Genomic DNA, 26,863 nt, shown 5'->3' with positions numbered 1-26,863 from the left:
AACTGTCTGTTTTGAAAACTGTTCTAGCATGCACAGTCCTCCACGACACCCTCCTCCCAGCTGAGTAATGAATGTAATAACCCCTGTGACAGCCCGGAAACTTTGTAAATATGTAAGGACAGATGATCCCAGTTGGTTTGGTCAGCACCTGATTTATATGAGCCATAAAGCCAATAGGTGTTTCGAGCATTGCCTACACATATGACTGAGTCTAGGAGTAATGAATTGAGGTAAGTGTCAACTCCACCATCATAAAGATTACAGCCTAGGGGAAGAAAGTTCGCCCTCAGCCTGCTCTTTCTTCTGGACTAAGAAACAGGAATGCTCTAGAGGAAGTATCAAAGGCGACAGAAGTCTGTTTTATGTTGGCCTGGGTTTTGTTCCAGAGTTGACTTTCCCTGAGGCCTCACTCCTGCTTTGGTGGTCAGAGGGCAGGGCACTGGTTTCAGTCACATGCAGGCCGACATTTGCTTTAGTATAGTCCCCATCATCTCATTTTTTAACATTGTAAAACAGGCTACTGCTCCCTGTTGTATGTCACGAGGAGTTGTGAAGTCAAAGAGGAAAGAAAGCAGCTAGCCCACAGTAGACATTCATCCAAAAGACACTCTTTCCAGCCTTCCTTCCTCACACCTGTTGTCTCTTCTCCCCTTCCGATCCTTTGACACATTTCAGAAGTTCTTTTTTTTTTTTTTATCTATATTTTCCTCATTTTATATAAGTGGATCACAGGTATAATTGGACAAATTAAATTTTAAAAGAAAATATAGGACATATAAAAAGCCAACCACATATGAATCAAAATTATACAGGACTTTCATTGTAGTTCCTTTGTAAATTACTACAAATTGGTAGCTAATAAGCAACAGATATTTAGTTTCCATTATTCAAGATCAAAGGCCTAGAAAATCGAGTCTGGCAGTTGCCCTCACCCATTGCACAGGACATGACCGCTCAGGGGTCTTAATTTCAACCACAAGAATGGTACCATCAAGCTCTATACTCTTCTAAAAGACCCCTCCCTACCCTTCTCTTTTTCCCATTCTCTCACTCACTCTCTTCAGTTTTCTGTCTGTTTCTGTCTCCTTTCTCTCTGTGTCTCTTCTGTATCCACCCTCCCCCCCCAACCCCCATGTGGGTATGTGCATATGTAGACACTTGTGGGCCTTGGTGCACACCCAGAGGTCAGAGGTCAAGCTGGGAGAGTTGGTACCTTCCACCATGTGGGTCCAAGGGATTGAACTCAGGTCATCAAGCTTGGCAGCAGGCCACTTTACCTGCTCAGCCATCTTCCTGGCCCAAGGGAATGCACACTTTAACATATGGATTTGGAGGGATACAAATTCAGACCATAGCACTCATTTGAACAAAATTACAGAAATACAGTTAACCTGTCTCGTCTCCATTTAGAGACACCCAATATTTACCCTCCGGTGCATCCACTTCCAGCTCTTCTTCATCCGAATTTTACATATTTGTAAGCAAACTGTCTTTTTCATGAAAATGGAACCACTACTTAACAACTATTTCCCATTATATGGTTTCGGGAAGTTTCCATTTAATTAACAGTGTGCTTGCATCATGTAAAAATGATACCTAGTAATACATTTTATATCAATTATGTTAATTAAGTTTCATGCTATTTTAAGTAGTACAGTGATAGTCACTATGATGAAAACTGCTAATAATTTTGACTGTTTCCTTGCAGTGAGCTTTAGCAGAAAAAATTGTTGAATCAAATGGTATTGAAAACAAACAAACAAACAAAAGAAAAGGCTCTTTGTAAATATAGCCACTGTCCTCCACAAAGATCTTACCAGATTACTCTTCACTATTGACATCTTTGTTGTGGTTCTGACCTTTATGTCCCTTAAAATTCCTATGTTGATATTGTTACTCTCATGCAGGTGGCCAGGCACCAAGACAGAATATTATGAATGAGTCCAAAAGAGACTCCTGCGCCAGCTTCCCCAATATATTTAGTGGAGGAAACAGTGCCCAGCTAGGCTCTGTTTACCAGTGTCTTGATCACCAAGGACTTCCCAGCCTGGAGACCATAACAGTTCCATTGTTCATAAGCCACCCAGTCACAGAGATAGAATTTTCCCCCCCCCGTGGCTTCTCTGCCTCGCTTGATGATGATTTGACTTTTCAAACTGAAACTACCAGTGATCATAGCACTACCGTCCAACACACGCGGGCATGTCTCATGTTGTGAGATTTCCCACTATGCAGAACAGTACGTGGTTAGGGAATGTGACTGTCACACGGATGGGCTACGGTTATGACAAGTGTAATCTCTGAACTCAGGGTGACCTGTAGGAGAACTTGGTTGTTAACACATAGCTTCTTGGATGGTAGCAGCATTTGTTTGGTGTTTGTTTATTTCAACAACGATAAAGACAGGTTACAAGAGGCTGTGTTAGGTGGAGGGATGGAGGTTTCTAGAACACAGAAAAGTTCTCCTTGAGGCAAAGCCAGTTTCACTCCGAGCCCTTTGCTTCACCGTTACTAATGTACAGACAGACACTCACAATCCCAAACCACTACAATTTCTAACTCTGTTCTGAACTTTAGAACAATTTTGCTTTAGACCAAGGTTTACCGGTGCTGATAATATGATTTCTTTTTTTTAAAGTAAGGTAGGTTTTACAAACAGGCTGGATAGAAATTTCCATAGCAGTATTGACGTTGAAAGTAGAACATGGGACAGAAACTCACTGAAGCCCAAGCTGGAGGCTGGAGCAGCATGGAAGTCTGATCTGATCAACACAGCCTTCTCGCTACAGGCCTATGCTAACTTCTGGGAGCAAGGGCACCCTGCAGCCTGTCGGGTACTTATGAATGCCAAGGGGAGAAAGATGGAGAGACCCACTCTCTGGTTTCTTTCTGTTCTTGTTGCTCAATGTTCGTATGTCTGAGAATTATACAGTGGCTATATTACTGTATCAATATGAGGGGCTGGATGAGGGTTTAGGAGGAAACAGAATGCGCTTCGCGTTCATGCTTATAACCATACATTTTTAGGCTTAATTTTTGTCGTGCTCACCACCAGTTAACAGGACTTCTTTTATTAAAGGCAAACTTCTGATGTGCTTCAGATTGAACCATCTCTCTCTCCGTAGTGTGCTTCAGGAAGCACAAGAAGCATGTTTCTGGGCACTTGGTGTGTCTGGGAGTGTCTTGTCTTCAAGCTTGAAAGATAACTTTCTCCTTCCAACTGAAGGTTTCCATGATTCTAGCACAGACTACTAGGTCTGGCTGCCCTGGAATTCACTACATAGCTCAAACTGGCCTTAAATTCAAAGATTTGCCTGCCTCTCTCTTCCAAGTGCTTGGATTAAAAGCATGTACCTCTATTCCTGGCCATGTAACAACATTTCATACTTTTATTTACAAATATTTTTCAAGCCCTCTATCCATGACCCATAAACCCTCCTACAGCTAACCTGTGTCTTCTCCTTCATCCTGGCCTACATACAGTGAGCTCTTTTGGTTTCTCTGTTAATAAGAGTTTTCACTCCTGAATGTGCGCTTTCTGTATCACAGTGGTTGGTTATTGCTTCTGTTAACAAGATTCTTGTCTTTTCACCAAGAACGTGTGTGTGTGTGTGTGTGTGTGTGTGTGTGTGTGTGTGTGTGTGTATTCCTCAGACCCTTCTTCCAAGCCTTTCCCCCTGCCCCCCAGATCTGACATCTTCCTTCTTATCATTTATTTTTCTTCTTAGCTATATTCTTGCTTATTCTAGAAAAAATGTTAATTAGGTCATTTAAATTTTTTTTTAATTATTTTATTTCTGTTTTTTTTTGTTTGTTTGTTTGTTTGTTTGTTTTTTTGAGACAGGGTTTCTCTGTGTAGCCTCAGCAGTCCTGGACTCACTTTATAGATCAGACTGGCCTCAAAGTCATATCGATCTGCCTGCCTCTGGCTCCCAAGTGCTGGGATTAAAAGCATGTGCCACCATGCCTGGCAGGTCATTTTTTTTTTTAACTAGAAATTGAACTAAGTCTTGGACATGCAAGCATGTTGTCTACCACTGAGAGACATTCCTAGGCCCTAGGCTTTCAACATATTCTTTCCACATAAAAGTCTATTTTAATCCTATATCCTTTCCAAGTTTAAAACAAAAGTACAAGAAGGCTGTGTACTCCTGAGCAGAAGATGATATTCTATGGCCTGGCTTATTTATGTTTGGAAAGGAACTTACAAAAATAATATTATAACCTTGGCCCTCTAAACCTGTGAGTTGAAACAAAAATGACAGATATGAAACTCAGCCATGTGGTTTTAAGAAGAAAAGCAAAACCCTTAGAAAAAGTGAGCCGAGTATGGAAAGTTGTTGAGGTTGCCACTGTGGGAAAGAACCCAGTTGTTGGTTACTTTCATGTTTTCATGAGAAACAAAAAGAAATTACAGCCAAGAGAAAGCAGAAAATCTCAGCTTTTGAACCATTTCTCGTTAATCGGTGGTGAACGTAGGCGCCATAGATGTGTTATTGTAAAACTAAATGAAGCGGTGGGAAAGATGCGCACGTTCAACCATGCACCAGGAGGCTCAGCTCAGCTCAGCAGAGTTACTGTGAATCCCAGGCCAGCCTGGGAAAGATGCGCACGTTCAACCATGGACCAGGAGGCTCAGCTCAGCTCAGCAGAGTTACTGTGAATCCGAGGCCAGCCTGGGAAAGATGCGCACGTTCAACCATGGACCAGGAGGCTCAGTTCAGCTCAGCCGAGTTACTATGAATCAGAGGCCAGCCTGGTGCTACACAGGAAGACAGATCTGCCCTCTCAGGGAAAAAAAAGACAGAAGAAAACAATACAAGAAAGGAAGTGTAGCGGGAAGGAGAGCAGGAAGAGGAAAGGGAGAAGAAGGAAGGGGAGGGGCCTGGAGGAAGGGGAGGGGCCTGGGAAAAAGGAGAGCTATAGGTGGCAAACAATTTCCAAAAGCAAGTCTTTGGCCTTGGTGATCACAAAATGCCGCACTCGTACTGAGTCCTTCATGTCCAATATAACGGCTTTCCAGATAAAATTCCTTTGAAGTAGCCAGGAGATGGTAGCACACGCCTTTAACCCCAGCACTCACGAGGCAGGGGCAGGAGGATCTCTGTGAGTTCAAGGACAGCCTGGACAGGAGTTCTAGGACACCCAGGGCTAGACAGACAGATCCTGTCTTGGAAAAAAAATATTTAAAAAGTTTCTGCATTGCTATTCAGAATCCTTAGCATTAACACTTCACAACAAAATGCTATGTTATTTTAATAACACACTTTATTCCAAACTGCCTTATTTCTCGACTTACAAAATTTTTCTGTCTCTTCTCATCCTTGCACATGCGTGGGTATATTTCAATTTTAGAACGTTCCTACACTGAAATCTCTGCATTTCTAATATTTCTAATATCCCCATTCTACCCATGTGACTTAGAAGGCAACATGTGCACCATCCTAACATGAAAGAAGTTGCATTATTTGAATGCAAAAATACTTTATCGCCAACCTAATAGAGTTTGATGCCTTCGTAAATTAATCATCTTTAGGGAGATTTAAAAGTGATCCAGTGAACTTTATAAAACTTGGCTTGATGTGGTTGCACCCATTACATGTCTTTAATCTCAGCATGGCAAAGGCAGGAGCAGAGGGGCCAAGCAGAGGCCCGAGGATCTCGGTGAATTCACGGTCATGCCTGATCTACACAGTGAGTTTCAGGCCAGTCAGTGCTACAAGGTAAGGCTCTGTCTTTAAACATTTTTCTAAAAACTCAGTAACAGCTAATTTAAAAAGCTATTAAATTAAAAACAGAACTACGAAACAATTTTTTTAAGAATTTTATTTTAGGTATAAATGTGTGTGTGTGTGCATGTGTGTGTGTGTGTGTGCATGTGTGTGTGTGTGTGTGCATGTGTGTGTGTGTGTGTGTGCATGTGTGTGTGGGGGGGGTGGCCTGCATGCATGTCTGTGCACCACACGCATGCCAAATCAGGGTACTGGATCCTCTGGCACTGGAGTTATAGACAGCCGTGAACGGAACCTGGGTCCCCTGTAAGGGCAGTAAGTGTTCTTAACCTCTGAGGCCTCTCTCCATCCTTTACACAAATTAAGAGTCTGTGCAATATAAATGGAGTAAGTGAATTAGCAACTATAGATACAAGCACAGAACACTGACTCCACTTGTTCTAGAAGCATTCTGATACTTACTGACTCTGCGTGCTGTGCTAGATACCGGGTCTCGGATTCTCTGACACAATCTGTCTTATTGTGACTCCTTCTGTCCCTACTCTCTTCTCAAAAACAAAACAACATTTACAGCATCAGGACCATGTTGTTATAGTGAGGCAATCCAAGTGACTCAGTTTCTCCACAACACTCATTACTATCTCCTGACACAGAGAGAGTGGTGACTTATTGCCCAAGGCTTCAGTGAGCCACAGACAAAGAAATCTAATTGAAAAAGAAAAAAAATTTTTTTTGTCAAAATATCTTTCTTTAGTTCAGGCAGATCATACTGTATATGCAGAATATGGGCAGCCATCTAAAGTTAACTGCTTTCGATAGACTTTGTAGTTGCATAATTAATGCTCTTTTTGCAAGGCCTTAGCTTTGGCGTTACCATGGTATTAAGTTCTGTTATTTTCTGAATGTTAGTATTTGAAATAGTTTTGCAATGCATAATACCCAACAAGTAAAGTAAACAAGCTCTGTCAGAACATGGTGGCACAAGGAGGCAGAGGGAGGCGGGGCTGAGTCTGAGGCCAGCCTGGTCTACAAAGTGTGTCCCAGGACAGCCAGGGCTACACGGTGAGGTTCTGTCTTGGGGGAAGGGGGCAAGAGAGAGAGAGAGAGAGAGAGAGAGAGAGAGAGAGAGAGAGAGAGAGAGAGAGAGAGAGAGCGCGAGCGCTCCCTTATAATTTCCATACCCAAACAAGACAACTCTCACCTCTACCTTTCCCAGCCTGCATTTCTGAGTCCATGGTGTCACTTACCACCACTAGCTTGTTTTGCCTCTCTGCCCCTTGGATCATTTCTTTTACATAGAGACTCGAGTCACATTTGTAAATGAGCAATTAACAGGCATCTTTGACTCAGCCCTTCAAAAACACCTCTTGAAACCCAAGCCCCATCTCTTTCCTTCCTCATTCTTGAGCTTCCAAATTTGTCACTTGCTGACCGCCCCTTTTCTTCCTCACACACTGCGCTAATCAGCATATGCTGTTTTTCTGTGAGCAAAAAGTCTCTCTTCAGAACTTCATTTCCCTAAGGGCTTGTCTCAGACCAGGACAGCCTGCCCTCCTCAATTCAGAATCGTCCCCAAAATAATGGTGCTTCCCAGTCTTCTCTTTGAGTTTTATGGGGCAAATCTAAATCTTTAGCAGACAAGGTCATCTCATTGTACAGTCTCCTCACTGTCCTGCCCCATCCGGAGTAGAAGCAGGGAAAGAAGCAGTGCCCTGGCACGGGAATGATGCTCCCCCTGGTGGTTCAGAACTGCATGTTGGTATGCCACTCTAGAAGACAACAGACAGATTGAGGCCAATCAAATCCGAGTGACAATACAGGAGGTAAACTTTAAACCCCTTCCCAGATCTAGCCAATGGTCAGAATATTCTCCACAGTTGAGTGGAGAGTGGGATATGACTTTCTCACGTACTCTGGTGCCTCACATTTGACCATGTCCCCTGGAGGGGGAGACCTGGTGGCACTCAGAGGAAGGACAGCAAGTAGCCAAGAAGAGACTCGATACCCTATGAGAATATTCAGGGGGAGGTAATCCCCCTCAGGAACAGTCATAGGGGAGGGGAATAAAGGGAAAATGGGGGGGGGGGGAGGAATGGGAGGATACAAGGGATGGGATAAACATTGAGATGTAACAAGAATAAATTAATAAAAAAAAAAAAATCTGAGTGAGTGTTGGTCAACTATGGCCAAGGAGTTAAGAGCCAAGGAGGCCTGAGATTTAGTCCTCCCCACAGAGGTTTGATTGATGCCAGCACTGGGTCTCCTGATGAAATGCCCCCAAATCTCCAAGCCAGTGGCCCCCACTATTATTATGGAGAGATGACATAATGATAATTTCTTTAGTTCATGCTACCAAGTAAAACCACATGCCAATTTCACCTCAATGGCTATACTGTTACCAATATCCTGCAGAATTGTCTGGAAACGGAAAAGAAAGTAAAACCAGAGTATTCAGTTCATCTATATATTCAGTCTTCTACCAAATGCATATTTAAAGAGATTCTGTCAGGACAGGGAGGTATCTGAGTCAGAAAAGTGCTTGCCTCATACATCTGAAGACCTGAGTTCCATCTCCAGTACACACACACATACACACACACACACACACACACACACACACACACACACACACACACACATGCACGCACACACATGCCAACACCAACAGAAAACAAGAAAAAAAAGCAAGCCTATTTTTCCTACAGGGAAAAGGTTTATCAGCACGCAGCATGTGACTGACAACCCTGCTAGAGGATAAAGATGTAAGGCTGAGCAGAGCACATTGTTTCACAGCTATCCTTTTACACCAAATAACATATACAATAAGAACCAGGGACATGAATAATTGATCTATAAGCCGGTACTGTTCTTACGATGTTGACTCCTAAGTCATAGTTTTTAACAATTATGGATTTTGATTTTTGAGGGTAGAAGGTTTTGTTTATTTTGAGATAGGGTTGCACTTATCTACCCATGGGCCAGACTGGCCTGAGCTTCCTCTTGCAGACCAGGTTGGCCTCAAATTTGTAATGACAAGATCTAGGTTAAAAATTGTTACAATTTGTTGTTGAGAGACGATCTTGTGTATTTTATGGATGCATCAATTTAAAAAACCCTATAGCCTGTAGGTTAGGTAGAATAGAAGGTGGGACATCTGGCAGGCAGAAACGTCTGGGATAGAGCCAGGAATGGAAATGTGAGGACAGATGCATGGTACCTGAGCACAGGTAACCAACCACATGGCAGAATGCAGATTAGTACAAACGGGTTATTTTAAGTTATGAGCTAGCCAGAGAAGAGCCAGCTATATGGCCTAGGTATTTGTAATTATATTTTGAGTTTCATTAATCATTATTGCGGGAGCATGGGGCCATGGGGAGAAAATCATCACAACAATTTGTTGTTGCTATTGTTGTTACTGTTTTGAGACAGGGTCTTGTGTAACCCAAGCTGGCTTTGAATTCCCATTTCTCTGGTCTCCGTCTCCTGAGTGCTGGGATTGTAGTTGTACACCACCATGCTCAGCCTATGACAGAATTTTAAAGATACTTCAACAGTGTCACCAGTACTCACCAACACTATAGTATCTCTTCAGTTCCGTGCGCCTGATCTCCTTCAACTGGTTGTTTTTTCTCTTCTTCTTTTCATCAGTGGTAGATTCCCCCTCCACTGCGATGTTGGACTTGTCTTGTTCCAAAATGGCTGAATTAGCATCTTCTTTCCCAAAATGACTCCTCGTGGCTGCAGTTGAGACTATCTCTGCATTTTGTTTGGCTTGTTTTTTCTTTTTCAGCCTATGAATGAAAAAACAAAAAAGGAAAACATTGAAGAATTTGTTACACGACATCCAAATTTTATACTGTGGGACTATGAAATGGAATTATCTGAAAGATAAAACACTTCATGACATTCTGTCTCTCCTCTCTGTCTCTCTCCTCTCCTCTCTTCTCTTCTCTTCTCTCTCTCTCTCTCCTCTCCTCTCCTCTCTTCTCTTCTTTCTCTCTCTCTCTCTCTCTCTCTCTCTCTCTCTCTCTCTCTCTCTCTCTCCCCCTCTCCCTTTCTTCACTCCCTTTCCCTCTCCCCCCTGCTTTCTCTCAACTTTCAGCACACAGCACACAGACTAGCTTCAAGCTTACAATCATCTAGTCCCAGACTTCCAAGGTCTGGGCTTTATAGGCATGTGTCACTGAGCCTCGGTCTTCCTCCACCTTTCTTTTGCTAGAACTAGGGATTAAACCCGGGGTTTATACATGATAAACAATCAATCACTGGGTTTTAGCCTCAGTCATGTTTTCACTTAAAAGAAGGAGAAAGGGGAGGAGAGAGGAAGAATAGTTAATAGTCTGAAGACAGTTTCATAAAATTATTCAGGTTATTTTTCTTTTCTAGCCACTTAAATATTCTAACATGAAGACCAAGGGTGTTTGCTCAATTTTGCATCTACAATACTAAATCTCAGATAAGTATGGGATACATTCTAGGTCTAAGAAAAATAATAGTTTTCTATAGGCTATGAAATGCCGAGTAATTTTATTTGTTTTTTGTTTTTCGAGACAGGTTTCTCTATGTAGCCCTGGCTGTCCTCAGACTCACTCTGTAGACCTGGCTGGCTGGGAAATCATGGAGATCCACCTGCCTCTGCCTCCCAAGTGCTGGGATTAAAGGCATGGGCCATCATTACCTGGCCCATACTGTTTTTAAATCAAGATACAATTACCCATCTATAAGGCCCCATTTGGGGCAATGTATGTTTTTTCAAGTGTTTATGGTTTTCAGTTATACATATGAACTGAGTATGAAACATGTTTTATACTGACTTATAGGCAACATCAAGAATTGTAAGGCCTAACTCTGGTCTGTGAAACTCTGGTCTTTATACACACTATAAGAGTTCTATAGTGCAACCTCTCTTAAGATCCAAAATCCCCTAGCAACAGTACAGAACAGTCAATAATCACTGCGATTGCTAATATATGCATTTGCTGATAACTTAGTGAACATATTTGATGCTTCTTGTTCTTTACTCCCAAGGCCAAGGTGTCTGACCTGAAGTTTATCATCCTGAAAATATTTTCCAAGGATGAAGTTCTGCAGTGAACTGATGGACACCTCTAGTCAATGAGTCCTTGAGAAAGTCTGTGCTCTACGGAGCATATGCTCTTTCAAAAGAAGAGCCCCTAGGGGCCTCGTGTACCTGGGCACTCTGTTTACCTGTAAATATTTTGGAGATAGGATTCTCTTGCCTGGGTAGCGAGAGATGTCAGATTTACAGTTTGCATTCTGTTACACGGTTCTCTTGCCATTGCTGAAGACACTACCCACACAGCTTATTGAACAAAGAGAAGTCACACTGGTACCCACATAGTGCCTTTACCGCCCCCCCCTTTGATTTAGCATCTCTGGTCTAGACAGGATGGCACTCTGCATGCCACCAAAGGAGAAGGGTAAAACACCAACCCAGCTACAAACCCTTCGATCTACAATGGCGTCCCGCCTGCCGGATACAATAAGGACACAAAGCTCTGGGACCAATGTCTGATTTGACTTAAGAACCACTCCACAAGATGGAACCCACATCAACACTTCTTGGGTCACCAAGAACCTGAGGTTAGATAGCCCAGGGGCCCGAGATAGGAAGACAAAAAGAGAAGGAAAAAAATGTAGCAAGAAAATGACTCCTGATGACATTCTGGTGCCCTGCTCAGCCACCATCCATTGGAGAAGCTTCCTTCTGCCACAGACAAATGTAGAGAACCATAGCCACACAATTTGCAGAGACCTAAAGGAGATGCTGCCATCAAGCCCCTCCACTCAGGACTTAGGGAACCCCATCGGAAGAGGAGGCAGAAAACATATAGGAGCTAGAAGGGGTGGAGGACACCAAGAAAACTAGGCCTTCTAAATCAACAGGATTGATGCACACATGGACTCACAGAGACTGAGGCAGCATGCACTGGGCATGCACGGGTCTGCACAGGATGGGATCCTAGCGCTGAAACGGGAAGGGGACAAGTATGCTATATGCTGTTGTTTTTTCAGTGAGCACCAGGGAGTCCATTTCAAAGATTTTCATTTACTCTTGTAAACTGTCTAAAAGACAAGTGGGAAAAGTTGCAAGGGAGTATACATCACACACACACACACACACACACCCCAAACCATGCACACACATGACTAGAAATCAACTACAAAAAGGGAATATTTTCAGTGAGTACCTTCTTTTTTTCTATCAGGCTTTAAGCCATTTTACTGGTAAAAGAATAGGTGGTTCTTTGTGAAGCTAGGTCTGATAATGCCTCTGATTAAAAAAAAAAAAAAAAAAAAAAAACTTCCCGATCAAATCATTATATGAAGCTCACTGTGTGGTGACCTGGCTCTCTGGAGAGATCAGCGTCTTTTTATAGGGAGTGGTCTCTGCAGGCCTGACCTCCTTCTCAAAAATGCTGGCCGCGGGTGTGCTGGCTGGTCCTGTTCTATGCATTAGCTCATCAAAACTTGCTTGAAACGAACCTTTCACATCATTCAAGAATGATTTGTTTTTCTAGAAGATAGCAGGTGCATAAAATTAGCTCTGTAGCTATCTCCTGAGATATGCTGGTTTTTCATGTTCTGGATTTTTCCACTTGACGTCCCCATTTTACCCTCTCCCGGTGATAACTGAAGGCACTCTGGTCTGGGGAGGGTGTTTTGATAAGCAGCAGCCGTGTTTAGGGACATCTCATTAGACACTAATTTTCACTCATGGAAATTACAAAATGGAATATATTGTTTTTACTGTTTTCTCTCCTGCGTTACAGAATATTATTGAAAATGGTATAGCCAAACAGTTGTTACTTCAGAAGGGAAAAAATGCTAGGAAATAGTAATATTGGTTTAGGATAAAATAGAGTGAAATTTTGTGCTTTAGAATTTCTAAAATCAGTTTTTGTTTTGACTAGAGCAATCTTTCTTTTTCTTTTTTTGGATGTTATCTTTATAACTCACTGGAACATTCTGGTCTTGCAGTGGAAAACCAGAGCAACTCCTGGAGCCTGCACAGGAAAGCCCTTCCTTCCAAACACGGAAATGGATGCTTACCACCTTTTCCCAGGTTGGCAGTCTGATGAATGGGGCAGAGTTAATGCCCTCAGACTCTGCTTTCCACAATTTCTGCTTTGTTTTTAGAGTCAGCATCTATCACAGTACCTTTATTCTCACAATAGGCATTCACAATAGCTGCACAGAGATAAACTGGGGCAAATGTCTTTTTTTTTTTTAATTAATTTATTCTTGTTACATCTCAATGGTTATCTCATCCCTTGTATCCTCCCATTCTTCCCTCCCTCCCATTTTCCCCTTATTACCCTCCTGTTCCTGAGGGGGATTACCTCCCCTGTATATGCTCATAGGGTATCAAGTCTCTTCTTGGTAACCTGCTGTTCTTCCTCTGAGTGCCACTAGGTCTCCCCCTCCAGGGGACATGGTCAAATGTGAGGCACCAGAGTAAGTGAGAAAGTCATATCCTACTCTCCACTCAACTGTGGAGAATGTTCTGACCATTGGCTAGATCTGGGTAGGGGTTTAAAGTTTACCTCCTGTATTGTCCTTGGCTGGTGCCTTAGTTTGAGTGGGACCCCTGGGCCCAGCAAATGTCTTGTAGAAAAATGAACCTTGGAAGATCTTTCTCCTAACAGACACTAAGGGGCTGAGTTACAAAGCTGGCTTCCTTATTGTGTGTTTTACAGACGCAAGAGGCAGGCAATTTTATCTTTGTCTCATAGATAAGGAAGGATGAGAAAAGATGGGACCGTTTCCCAAGGTCATAGGGTAGAGTTTAGTTGTGGAGCACGAATTCACGAGTCAAGGCTACCTCCCACTGCCACCGAGCTGGCAGGCTGCTCCTGCTAAGAATGTTGACACAGCACTGTGTCTCTTTGGGTTACAGTATAGCGGTCTGGGCCGGGGAATTCTATGTACTCTTTGGAGACGGGTGGCTTCATAGTCTTGGCAAGCTTGATGAAGAGCTGGCTCAAAATTTGCCTTGAATCCAGATTTGCATTCCGGTCTTGGTTCTTTGAGTAATCAGCTCTGTGACTTCCTTTGGAATTGTGGGTAAAGTAAACAGAGAAAATGGACTGTTTTTTGTTTGTTTGTTTGTTTGTTTTTTAAGGTTTTGCCTGGCTTTAACAGTTATACTTGTTTGAGAAAATTAGAGACTAGCTAAAGCTATTCTGATTTATAGAAAATTATTTTTAAATCTATACTGAATCTTCTTAAAAGTCTTATACTTCTCTATTGTTTTCTTAAGATTCACATCTGTTTGTATTTTCTTTCTACTACAGACTTCCCAGAAAGCGCAGAATGCAATAAGCTATATCATCTATTCATAAAGTCTCTCAAAAATCAGAAACAATAACAACAAGACAACAAAAAGCAACCACTGCTTTATAATTTGAGGCTAATAGCTCTAGAAAGAAAAACATAAAATGCCAAAATTGACCAACCATGTGTGGTCAGCTGTATAGTCAGACTTTTTTTTTTTTTTTTTTTAATTAAAAAAAAAATTTTTTTTTAAGACTAGTCAAGTGCAGTAGTGAGAAGGGGGGAAAGTGTAGAACAGGAGTTCAATCTGTAACTGACTGTGAACAATCAATTGTGATAACTCACTACCTTCGGACCAGCCTAGTCAGACCTTTTAATGCAAAACTTCTCCCTAAAACTGACTTCTAGGGAAATAAATTCTAACATAAGAGACACAGTGCTGTCATTTTTAACACTAGTTCAGGAAACATGTTACATAATCGTATCCTAGTATTATGTCATCTTGTGGGAATAGATGAAAAATACAATGAAATCTTCCCAGACCAGCTACACAGGTAAACACACACGGGTAGGTTTGGTGGACCCAGGATTGCAGTTGACCACTGAGGGCAGCAGAACTTCCATTAATATGTAATTTGGGGCTGAACTCTTTCAAAATGGGGAGAGAAGGAGCATCTTTTGTAATCACAAAAGAAAAAAAAATCCATAGAAACATAATAAATATCAGAAGATACAGAAATATTTAGCCATGGCTTGCTCTAGTGATATATTCTTTCTTCTGACCTTAACTTTTGCAGTGAATCCAGAGTGGTCTCTGTCCCACTCCTCTCTGCGTATCAGAGGCAGCAGATCTGCTTGGATCCTTGGCCACACCCTGTCACCAGACCGTCTGACCTCCACAACGTAGGTTGTTTTTTTCTGTTGTCTAAGCCTGACGCTTGCCAAATCTACACTTGAGAAATTAATGGGATGAGCCCAGCAATTACATAAATATTTTGTGCTCCAATATTCCTCTCTTCCTTAGGCACACATTTTTGGCCTTGGGTTCATTGTCTTTGACATAAAAATTAACTTTGGATGGTTTTTGTGATGGCTAAATGGTAGAGGAAAGGCTTGTTATTGATTGAACACAGCTGTACTTGGTTCACAGGAAAACATGAAGCTATGCTGCTGCTATTATTCTTACTGGGAGATTTCTAAGGAACCCACCAAATGAGAAAACATAGAAAATACAGCCCAGATAACATGAAGAAGGCAGTCACGTGTCACAGGCACTAAAACATGTTCATGTACATGAAGAAGGGCACTTAGCATGTCACAGGCTCTAATACATGCTCATGTACATAAAGAAGGCAGTCACGTGTCACAGGCACTAAAACATGTTCAAGTACATGAAGAAAGCAGTCACTGTCACAGGCACTAATACATGCTCATGTACATGAAAAAAGCAGTGAGGTGTCACAGGCTCTAATATTTGCTCCTGTTCTTTCTCTTACTATGTATAAGTTTTTAACTCTGTTGAGAATGTTACAGCCCCTAACACAGACTACTTGCTACTTCTAAAAGAGCACGACTTTTTACACTCTAGTTCATTTTATGGTTTCATAAATAGAGGTACAATTTCCCACAAATCCACAATTGTGATATTTGCCAACTAAAATCAAACTTAAGGGGGGGGTCCTTTCTTAAAAATCACTTTCGTCCTAGAGAGAGCTCAGTAGTTGATGGCAGGCATTTCAGTGCAAAAGATCCAAGTCTGACACTTATTTTGGGCAGCACATGACTACCTGTAACTCCAACTCTAGGGGACCCTATGTCTTCTGGCCTCTGATGACACTGTACTCAGGTACGTGTACACACACACACACACACACACACACACACACACACACACACACACACAATTAAAAGTAAACTAAATCTTTATTTATGAAAATTCTGTCTTGGAATTATGACTAAATAAAAACAAATATTATGAATAATCACTGAGAAAAATCTATAGATGCATCCAACTCCAGTATCACAAGTTTCAGATATGCATTCTTTTTTTTCACTATGTCTAATCATAAAAATGAGATTCCTGTACCTAAAGAAGGAATTCACTGGTACAAATTAAAAATAAGTCTGGATTCAAAAGACCATGAGAGTTAGAAAGTGATCCTTAATTACAATATCTCTGCATATAAGTACACGTACCCAAAAACTTCCCTTGGCCTCAATGAAAACTGCAATTTAATGAAGACCAATAAGTTTGATGCTAAGGCAAGCCACAAGAATGCAGTGTCTGTTTTCCAGGAGTTTCTTCTGGCACTAAGACAGTGGTGGGCCAGCAGACCTTAGGTGCCTCCGAATACAAAGTACATGTATAAGAAATGGCTCCAGCTGGGAGAGGGCGCACACCTGCAATCCCTGCACTCGGGAGGCAGAAGCAGGAGGATCTCGTGAGTTCAAGGCCAGCCTGGTTTACAAAGCAAGTCCAGGACAGCCAAGGCTACACAGAGGAACCCTGTCTCGAAAAACAAACAAGAAAGAAAGACAGACAGACAGAAAGAAAGAAAGAAAGAAAGTCAGAGTAGTCTTGGAGTGGGCTGACATGGGGCATTTATAAGACTTCTTCAGCTACCAGCATTACAATGAAAAGGCTGCAGTGTGAACGTGTACTGGGCAAAAAGTTTGCCTCCTATTCAAAAACAAGACAGGCATTTGCTGCGTGTATTAAATGGCCCTCTGAGCAACACGGCTCCATTTGCTGAAAGTCTAGATGCTTGGTCACAGACTGGAAAAGTTCTAGGGGAGCCTGGAGTGAGGAGAGTGGTAATACAGGTGTCCCCCAGAATACAATAGGAATAGACACGTAAACCCGCTGCAAGGTAAAAGTACACTTAAGGCCAATAAACACATCACAAAAACTGAAGCAAATAATTAAGTCACATCATTTCAAGTGCCATATCCTCAGCTATAACCTGAAGTTGGGAACCACACACAAGGGGGCTTCCTCTGGGAAAGAGAGATGGAGAGAGGGGGACAGAGAGAATGATTATGAATTGAGTCTTTAGATTAAGGGTAATCAATATATAAATATACTGATTACATATTTACCTTATTGGTTATCAACCACGAATAAACTGATAAACACAGCAAAACAGAAATGCTAAGAGTTATACATTGCTTACCCTTGCTTTACAGCTTTACAATAATATTATCCATGGCCTTGCTAATTTTAGTATGGCTCACTGGCCAGCGGTATTAATCCCATATTGCCACTGTAACAAACCTGGTAGTTTAAAACAACACAGTAGAGCTGGCAAGATGGCTCTGCAGGTAAAGGTACTTGTCACCAAACCCTATGGCCAGAGTTCAATCCCTGGGACCCACATAGAGGGAGAGAACTGACTCCTGCAAGTTGTCATCTGACCTACACACACACACACACACACACACACACACACACACACCACACACACACACACGCAGGCCAAATAAATGTAATAACAAAACAGAGGAAAAAACAAAAAGAAGGACACGTATTCTCTGTCAGTTCTGGAAATCACAAATCTGAAATCAGTGGGACCAGACTGAAATCAAGAAGTAGGCAGGACCACACCCTTCCCACCCCCAGTCTCTGGGCTCGCCTGTTTCTTCGGGGAGCCTGGCATTTCTTAGAACCTCTCCTCCACCTTCAGAGATGGCAACGTAAGACTCTCACTTCTGTGCTGTGCTTCCTTCCTCCTGTAGTCTAGTTTCCTTCTGCCTCCTCGTCTGCGCACTTGTGACTGCGCACAGGACCCACCTAGAAATCCTCCCCATCGGTAGATCCTCAATTCAGCCCTAACTTCAGGGTTTCCTTTGCCATAAAAGGGAAAATTCCTGGTCTGAGAGATTAGGATCTGAATATTGTTGAGGGTCATACTAAGGGTGCCATACTCCTTAGATTTGTTTTTTGTTTGTTTGTTTGTTTGTTTGTTTGTCCAGGCTGGTTTTGAACTGCCGGTTATATTCTTGCCTCCATCCTCCCAGAGTGAGGACTGCAGGTGTAAACCACCACTCCTGACTTTCTTAGGACATGTGATTTTGTGACAGCCTGGGGCATTGTTTGTGTCAGGTTGTCTTCCCAGCGCTATGGTTAGGAACCCAGGGCCTCCTGCTCTCTGTAAACGCACCACAAACAGGTTCCACCTGCAGCCCTACCTCGGCTTTCGTCCTGAAGGTAAGGAGCATCCTATGACTGCTTTAGCTTCTACGCTGTCATCATGTACTGTTGAGGCCACAAGAAAAAGTTCACGGTGGCAATGACTGGCCAGAAGCAGATTTCATAAGAAAAGGCACAGTGTTTGTGACTGGTGACTGCTCTGATGTCCCAAGGCTGCGGCAGGAACGTTACAAGTGTGACCTTCTGTTTGCAGTACCTCTAACACTACCTTTTGGGGGACTGGAGAGATGGCTCAGTGGTTAAGAGCACTGACTGCTCTTCCAAAGGACTGGAGTTCAAATCCCAGCACTCACATAGCAGTTCACAGCTGTCTGAAATTCTAGTTACTAGGGATCTGACACTCTCCCACATCTGTATGTGGTGGCAGAACACCAATATAAATACAAATAAATTAAAAAACAAAGAAAGAAATGCCTTTTGGAAGTGGGGCTATGGGAAGAAAAATTTAACATATACAGTTTCTAGGGGTTACACCTCACCTTCATACTGAAACATCTCCATCTGATCAATGCTGGTTACTTGACGTTTCAATTATAGCAAAGCCCCCTCCTAACTTTATTAAATCTGTTCTTTGACAATTTTGTGCATGAACATAATGCACTCTGATACCCGTCACCCTTCCACCCTTGCCAACAGCTCCCCACCCCAACAAGCCCCTTTCCCACATCCATAGCTCTGTTCTGTTTTGTGTCATAGATCCTAACCAAGGCCACTGTGCCCACAGGCTTGGAACTACCCCTTGGCACCTGCTGAGTTCATTAGTGGGTAGCTACCAAGACAATGACTGCCCCTCCCCACTGAACCTGTCAGTAGACAATGGCTCATCAGGGTTCTAGAAGTTATCCCCCACCCCATGAGCCCTTCCTAGATCCATCAATGACTGTTGATAGGGCCAGTCTTGTACAGTCCCAGTTCAGGTATCTGTAGCTACTGTTAGATCATGACTGTGATCTAACACAATGGCTGGAGACAGCATTTTACAACTCTTGTCTCCAACTGTCTTCTAGCTCTTACATTCTTTCTGTTCCCTAATAGAGTTCCTTAGTGCACACAGAAATCTTATTGTGGTTGGGGCATCATCTTCCAGATTTTTTTTAAATTTAAAATTGTTATGCTCTGATTATATTTAATGAGTTTATATAGAAAACAACACTGGAATATAGTTTAACGACACATTTTACTTGTGACAAAATTCTTTTGAGAAAACTGTTTCCTTGCGTACATTTCTTTCTGTAAAAGCCAAACAATTAACACACAAACTACCTTGAAAACATAATGATGCAAGGCATTGTATTCCCAGCTTTTAACTCAGTGGTTCTCCTAACCTGTGGGTCATGACCCTTTTGCGGGTTGAACAACCCTTTCACAGCAGTCACTTAAGAGTAGGGGGAAAAACCCAGATATTTACATTACAAATCCTAGCAGTAGCAGAATTACAGTTATGAAGTAGCAACAAAAATAATCTTATCCTTGGGGGGTAGGGGGAATCCCCACAACATGAGGAATTGTGTTGAAGGTCTCAGTGGTAGGAAGGTTGAGGACCACCCTTCAACTTCTCTTCCTGCTAACTGCTTAGATTGCAAAAGCATGGGTGAAAATGGAAGCTAAAACCTTACAGTTCTGAAAACAACCAGGTTAGTACAAAGTCTCCTCTGCAAGCTTGGTAGCTGAAGCATGGCGCTTACCATCAGCAGAGAGGACACGCTCATAGCGAACAAGCACGAATGGAATAAAGTTAAAATTTTCTGTAGCTGTAAGTTTCACTCTCCCCTTCCTTTAAAAAGTAAGCCCTATCAATTTTATACTACTTTTAAATGATTTTTTTTAGGCTCACATATACTTTTTTTTTCATGGTAAGGTGCGTTTTAAAATGTGCGTGCGTGCGTGTGTGTGTGTGTGTGTGTGTGTGTGTGTGTGTTAGCAGGGATGTGGGTGTGATGTGAGGACAAGTGCACATGTGTCTGCCACAGTACCACTATGGAGCCTCAAACACTCGAATGTTCCTATGATTTGGGTTTTGTTGTGTTTTGAGGGGCACGCAGTGATGCCCTGAGACTGGACAGTTCCCTAATGCCTGGACACCCACTCATTTCTACAAGATGAGCAGAGCAAGAGTTTCCTATCATGAACCCCTTGTTTGTAATTTAATTGCTGCACTGCATACAAAGATGACACTAGCCTTATCACGGGAGTGGTTAAACTGAGTAATCAAACACTGTCCCTAAGAATGCCTCTACGAAGAAACCTTTAGTTTTATTATCTGGTTTTGGAAATTAAACCCAGGCCTTACATGTGTCAGGCAATCGCTCTACCACACACTATTCCTACCAGCTCTTCAGCTATCTCCCCCCCCCAACTTTTTTTGATAGCTGTTGATAAATAACAAGGCAATTTTTCATAAACAGACTCATGTAAATCTCTGTTAACTCCAACATTTACAAGATCTGGGTCACCGTCTCCCAAATTTTCTATAGATTTTACGCTTCTGAATAAAGCATGGTGAGATTCTGCTGGTGTTACTTGGGTTGAAACTTTAAAGTCTTCTGGGTGAAAAGCTGAGGTGGTTCACAATTCTTCATCAGTTGGGAGAAAATAAATACATCTTCGATTATTTCTGAGACTCTACCAGGAATATATCAACTATAATTCAAATAAAAGTGAAATGGGAGGCAAATGTCATTGCTATTGACCAAAGACTGTCCTGTCATCCTCACAGACTCTTCACTTATTCTTCTACAGAGTCCCTTGAAAAGAATATCTCATACTAGCATGACCCATGATTTTGCCATTATTACTATGCAAACAAAAGGCATTCTCTACGAATACATTAATGCATCAATATGCTAATCTACCTATATCAATATCAATTCTGCATTCAGATATTCTTTTAGGGGCATCATTAAACAATGAGTTGAGTTATTCAAATTCTATGTAAAACTGTCATAATATTTAAAACTGTAATTGAGGCAAATAATTTACAATGATATAATAATTACTAAATTATCTCTTCCATTTCCTTTCCTAAGAAGTATTTTTAAATCATAGAATCTCAATTAGGAAAGTCAATAAAATTATTTCAGGAAATTATGTATTTAATAACTGAATTCATAATTGTATTTTTAGCCTCCAAAGCCCCCCAGTGGGATTTCGGATAGGGCCAAGTGGGACGTGCGTGCTTAGAATGTGTCATGTTCTGGGATCAACTTGTAGCACTGGTGAAAATGTTCTTAAAATATCTGTAAGTCCATCAAAACTCGGTCTATGTTATTCTGCCTTTTAAAGGTTTTAAATACAGCTCCTAGTTCAGTGCCTCACACACTACAGAAAGTTGTACTAGACTGTTCCTGTCCCCGTGTACCCGTCCCCCTATCTCCCGTGAACCCCCTCCCCATCCCAACCCCAGTCCAGTGTCTCCCACCAATACTCTATTTCTCTTTGTGTTTTTGTTTTGTTTTGCTTTTGTGTCACAGCTCAAATACCAATAAATACACCTTTCACTTAGTGGTAGTTTGGGGTGGGGTTCTTTCCCAGGTCCAGAAATGAAACAAACGCTTGGCATAACTGAGCCCAGTCAATGCGCAGAACCTGGTTTCCCTGGCGTCAGGGTTGCAAGGTTCGCTCCAAGAAGGCACTTGGAGCTCATCCAATCATGGGACACTTGGATCTAAGTGACCTGCAGGTAAACACACTAGCAGTGCGCCTGCTGTTGCACAATGGGGCATTCTGAGTCAGCAGCATTTACCAAGAGTAGAAAAAGCCCAAAGAATGATAGGGCTTCCACACAAACACACCAAGTCACATGACACTGCACTTCTGACGCAAAAACATCTACAGATAAGTTTAGTCCTGAACTTTTAACTTTTTTGTTTTGTTTTGTCTTGTTTTTGTTTTTCTAGCCAGGGTTTCTCTGTGTAGCCCTGGCTATCCTGAATTCACTTTGTAGACCAGGCTGGCCTAAAACTCACAGAGATCCCTCCTGCCTCTGCCTCCCGACTGAGTGCTGGGATTAAAGGCATGCGCCACCACGCCCAGCTGGACTTTAGCTTTCTATGAACCAGCAAATCCCTAAAGGCACTTTGATCTGTTTTCTGTTACTTTTTAGTGAAATTTGCATAAGAGGTAAGAGCTTTTTTCCCATTAGAATGACTTTAGAATGTAGGCTGGTGAGCTGTGCTTCGTTCTAGAGGGGAGCTGGTGGTTTTTATAATATGACAATAAAAGAGATGCCTGGTGGCACTCAGAGGAAGGACAGCAGGTAGCCAAGAAGAGACTTGATACCCTATGAGAATATATAGGGGGACGTAATCCCCCTCAGGAACAGTCATAGGGGAGGGGAATAATGGGAAAATGGGGGGGGGGGGGAATGGGAGGATACAAGGGATGGGATAAACATTGAGATGTAACAAGAATAAATTAAAAAAAAAAAAAAAAAAAGAGATGCCTGGGCATCTTGGTGCAAGACCATGATGCAGTGAGCGCCAGTGACTGAGTAAGAGACTGGCTCCTTGAGCGAGTTTCATATAAGCCTTTGGTTAGGTCTTGCAGGAAGAGAAACGCTTGGGCTGACATCACTCTGCTGAAGTGAAAGCAGAGCTCTCATGACTGCTGAGAGTCTGGTGACCCTGGTTAAATAGCAACTCTATGACTCAGTAACTCGCCTGCACTAAGAAGTTGGCTTAGGGAAACGGTAATGTTTTACAGCCCTGAACGCCTACAAGGATGAACATTGAAGTAAATTAAGTCATATACCACGGATCCATTATTTAGAGAATGAAAATCTCTAGCTCTTCTTTATGAAACCCCTTAGACTTTCACTGCGGAGTGTCAAACCCAGAGAACCTCACGCATGTTGGTAAAATGCCCTGCCACTAAGCTACACTTTTAACTATTCCTATTTCCTTACAAGCACAAAAAGAAGAAACTGTATTATGACCATACATATTTAATAAGTATTGTCTATATTTTCAGTCATTTTCTTTTCTCCGCCAGTGACGTCAGACACACGGACAGGTGATTCTTAAGAGTGCTCTGGTAAAAACCCAGGACCTATGCTGATCTTCCTAAGAAAGCCACCCACATGTTTCTCTTAATGTTCTTCCACTGTGAATTAAAGTGAAGTGCAACTTCATTTTAAAGGTCCTGTCATTTCTCAGTATTGTTTTTATGCACGGTGATTTTTCTGCAATAGGTTAAAGCAGTGGGTCTCAAAATTATTTTACGACTTCATAACTGTACTTTTGTTACTGTGGTGAATGTAATGTGAATATCTGTTTTCCGATGGTCTTAGGTGACCTAAAATGTGTCACAACCCAGTAGGTTGAGAATCACTAGTTTAAAGCTTGACATGTCAGCATGGCAGGGTTTTTTTTTTTTAAATCTTTTATTTCTCCCAGAGTTAAAGATGTTACAGGGCCTACAACCAAAGAGGGAGGACATGCAGGGAGTGGCTTAACCTAGAAGTCACAGACATTCATCCACAGATAGGGGCTCAGGCAGGCAGCTGAGTTCAGAGGGGAGCACCACCAGAAGGCTCCTTTTAGGGATTTGTGTTTACTTGGAAAATGCTGATAGCCAGTGTTGGGGTAGGCCAAGGTCCTAAGTCCCCAGAGAACCTTTTGTTTTGACCCCTACTGAAATACTGAAATAAATGGCCAGCCCCAATACCTTGCCCTTTTAAACCATTAGCTGTCTGCTCACTTAACGACATTGTGTATTCACTATAGTTTTTCTTAACTTTTCATTTTGTCTTTAATGGAGTTAAATAAACTACGAAGACTCCTTAAGTTTATGACTTCAAATTAACAAAACCATGGAATTTCTTGAACCAAAAACTTCATCAGATTAAAGCCAAAACTATACACTGAAGAATATAACCTCTTTTCTAATCATTAATGTCTCATTGGGAAGTAATGTATATAACATAAAAAAAAAACCCCGAAAGCCAAAAAGCCCCCAAAGTTCTAGAGAAAAATCTGAAACCAGAAGGAGAATTTTAGTAAGTAGAACACACAGCAGAAGACAAAGGTCTCACGCTGTGCAGTGAGAATACAATGTAATGTTGACCCAAAGACCTGACACTTGGAGCATGAGGCGATTTAAAACCGAGCACTGGATTCCTGCTACCTTTTAGGAGTTCAGATAAAGACCTCCCCCACAGAGGGAGCAGCAACTTTCCAAAGGGTAAACTTGGCACTCTACTTCTCTTCAATCAGTTGTGAATGTATGTGGTCCACCAGTCAAAGCTCCCAGGAAACTGATCTTTCAGAATTCGTAGGTGTAGCATAAGCTCATAAACTCTAATTGAAGGATCCTCACCAACCAATAGCAAACAGACTAGTTAAAACAAATAGGTGGCCTTGTAAACTCACTCCCCAACCTAGTGGGAAATTTTCAAATGTAGGAGAATAAGCAAGGAACTGTTACATGTGCATTGTTTACCTGAAAAGTTACAAACAGATCCTGGGATTGTTTCATGAATCTCTGATATGGTTTCTGTTTTTGTTTTTAATGAGTATTATATTTAGGGAGATTGAAAGCAAACGATTTATCAAGAAAGTGGATTCCTTTTGAAGAATTACGCAATAATTACTTCTAGAAGAACTTGTCTAGCACACGGTGAGGACACTGGAAGAGAGTTCCCCAGGGCCTTCAATATTCTCAGGATGAATCCTGAAGATTTGGGTCTTTAATGATGTTTTCATCATACCTTCCTAGTATATTTTGGGTATAAATTAAATGGAATAAAAAAGAATTATTTAGTGGACAGTAGGAAAGGGCTGACCCAAAAGATACACTTGTCTCAGAGACAACAAAGCATCCCTCAGTGTCAGTGTTACATACAAAAACCTGCGTACATCCATATGTGTGCACCTCCACGTACCCTGCTCTTTGCCTGCCAGCCTTCTCTTTCACTCCTGGAAAACATGCCACTTCCCACACGATGCCACTTCTTTAGACAGTGCCTTGCTGGCTTGGAACCCCCTATGTATACCATGCTGGCCTAAAATTCACAGAGCTCTGCTTGCCTCTGCCCCTCACTAGTGGGATGAAAGGCATGGGCTATGGAACTATTACCAATTATCTCTGAGGGTCCCAAAAATTTTTTTAGAGAAAAAAAAATGCAGAATTCATGTGGTTGTCAAAAAACACCATACTGTAGGAATAGCATACTGAGTGCGCTTGACAACAATTCCCACAAAAATAAACCAAGCACACTTTGCTATTCTTGAAGTCCTTTCTCCTGCCCTACACCTTTGACACTTGGCAATCACCTTGTTTCCAATACTTATCCCATCGCATCCACTTTATAAGCAACATAGCATTTGCTTACAGAGCATTTGCACTAGGTCATGTATTCTTTTGTGGGGAGTCCTTTGTACATTTTCTACATTAAAGGATAGACTAATACAATTTCTTGGCTAGAGAATGCAGGGGAAATGACTCAAGGGAGATGAATCATTCTTCAAAAACAAGCTATGTCAACTCCGTCACAAAGGAAGGCACATCAAGAAACAGATGTGGCCGGACGAAGTCAGGTTTCAATGGGCAAAAAGAGAGATGCACAACTGAGCACTAAGGAAAGCAAAAAACAGGAATGGTTCAGAAAACTACATCACCGAACAAGTAGAAGCTTCTGAACAAAGCAAAAGACAGTAACCCAAAAGCGTCAGGGATGCCGAGAGGATGACAAGACGTGGAACAGTAGACTCAGCCTGTGGCACAGTGGGTACGTTAGCTCGCAAGAGAGGTTACTTAGGTGTAATTTTGTAGCTCCAGTCCATTTTGTGGCCGCATTAGATGTATATGCTAACAACTGAAAAGGACAATGCTTCCGTGGCTCAGAGAAAGACGAAATACCTAATCTCACAGGAGGTGATCCTCTGAGATGCAGAAGAGCGTCGATCAGTCATCTCCGGAAGAGTCCCAAAGCATTTTTAGAGAGGGAAAAAATTACAAAGTTCATCTGGTTGTCAAAACACACATAAAACCACCACATTTTAGAAACAGCTTAGTGTGTTGCCTGTTAACAATTCGCACAAAAACAAACCAACAAGGATTAGACAACTGGGTTGTTATCTTCTGAGGATGAGTTACTGGCTGCTAAAAGCCAACCACTGAGGGTACTAAATTAATGGCACAGGGCCATAGTTAAGGTTTGACAGTGCTGCTTGGATGGGTGTATTGAGACGGAGCTCACAGATAGCATGCCAAAGTCTCAATAGGACATTGAAATGTCTGTCTCTGACTTTCAAGAAAAAGATGGCAACAGTTGGATCACAGAGTTTGGTGGAAGGAACTTACAGAAGATGACTTTTAGGAAATTGAAACTGGGCAGTTATTTATGGTGTTAGTGACTCTAAATATGCCACAAGGTATAAAATTTTCCAACTCCATCTTAAGGATCCAGAAGCAGTATGTTCAGAGACTGTTACCTCAGTCAAGCCAGGGAGAACAAAATATATTTTCAGTATAAAAGCTTTACAATCTTTGGAAAAAGAGAATAACAGATAAGGGGAAAATGAAAAGTTAAAACGGGTTTTCTCTCCCGTGTGAGCACTGCTGCTGCCATTGAACAGGATATACCTTAACAAATACACTATTCCTGTGAGTGCATCAGTCA

At 41.9% G+C, this 26,863-nt stretch overlaps 1 protein-coding gene across 4 annotated transcripts in view; it reads right to left on the bottom strand.

Annotated features, from left to right (window-relative positions):
* Ncoa7 (nuclear receptor coactivator 7) overlaps positions 1-26,863 on the bottom strand; it is a 127,265-nt gene that overhangs the window by 57,898 nt on the left and 42,504 nt on the right. For all 4 annotated transcript variants that reach the window (XM_051164604.1, XM_051164606.1, XM_051164605.1 and 1 more), the window contains exon 3: positions 9,306-9,526. In XM_051164604.1, coding sequence (XP_051020561.1) covers positions 9,306-9,526 — 221 coding nt within the window. The remainder of the gene's footprint in view (positions 1-9,305; positions 9,527-26,863) is intronic.

Source organism: Acomys russatus, chromosome 21, assembly GCF_903995435.1.
Source record: "Acomys russatus chromosome 21, mAcoRus1.1, whole genome shotgun sequence".
Taxonomy (NCBI): domain Eukaryota; kingdom Metazoa; phylum Chordata; class Mammalia; order Rodentia; family Muridae; genus Acomys; species Acomys russatus.
This window is presented reverse-complemented; position numbering and strand designations above follow the sequence as displayed.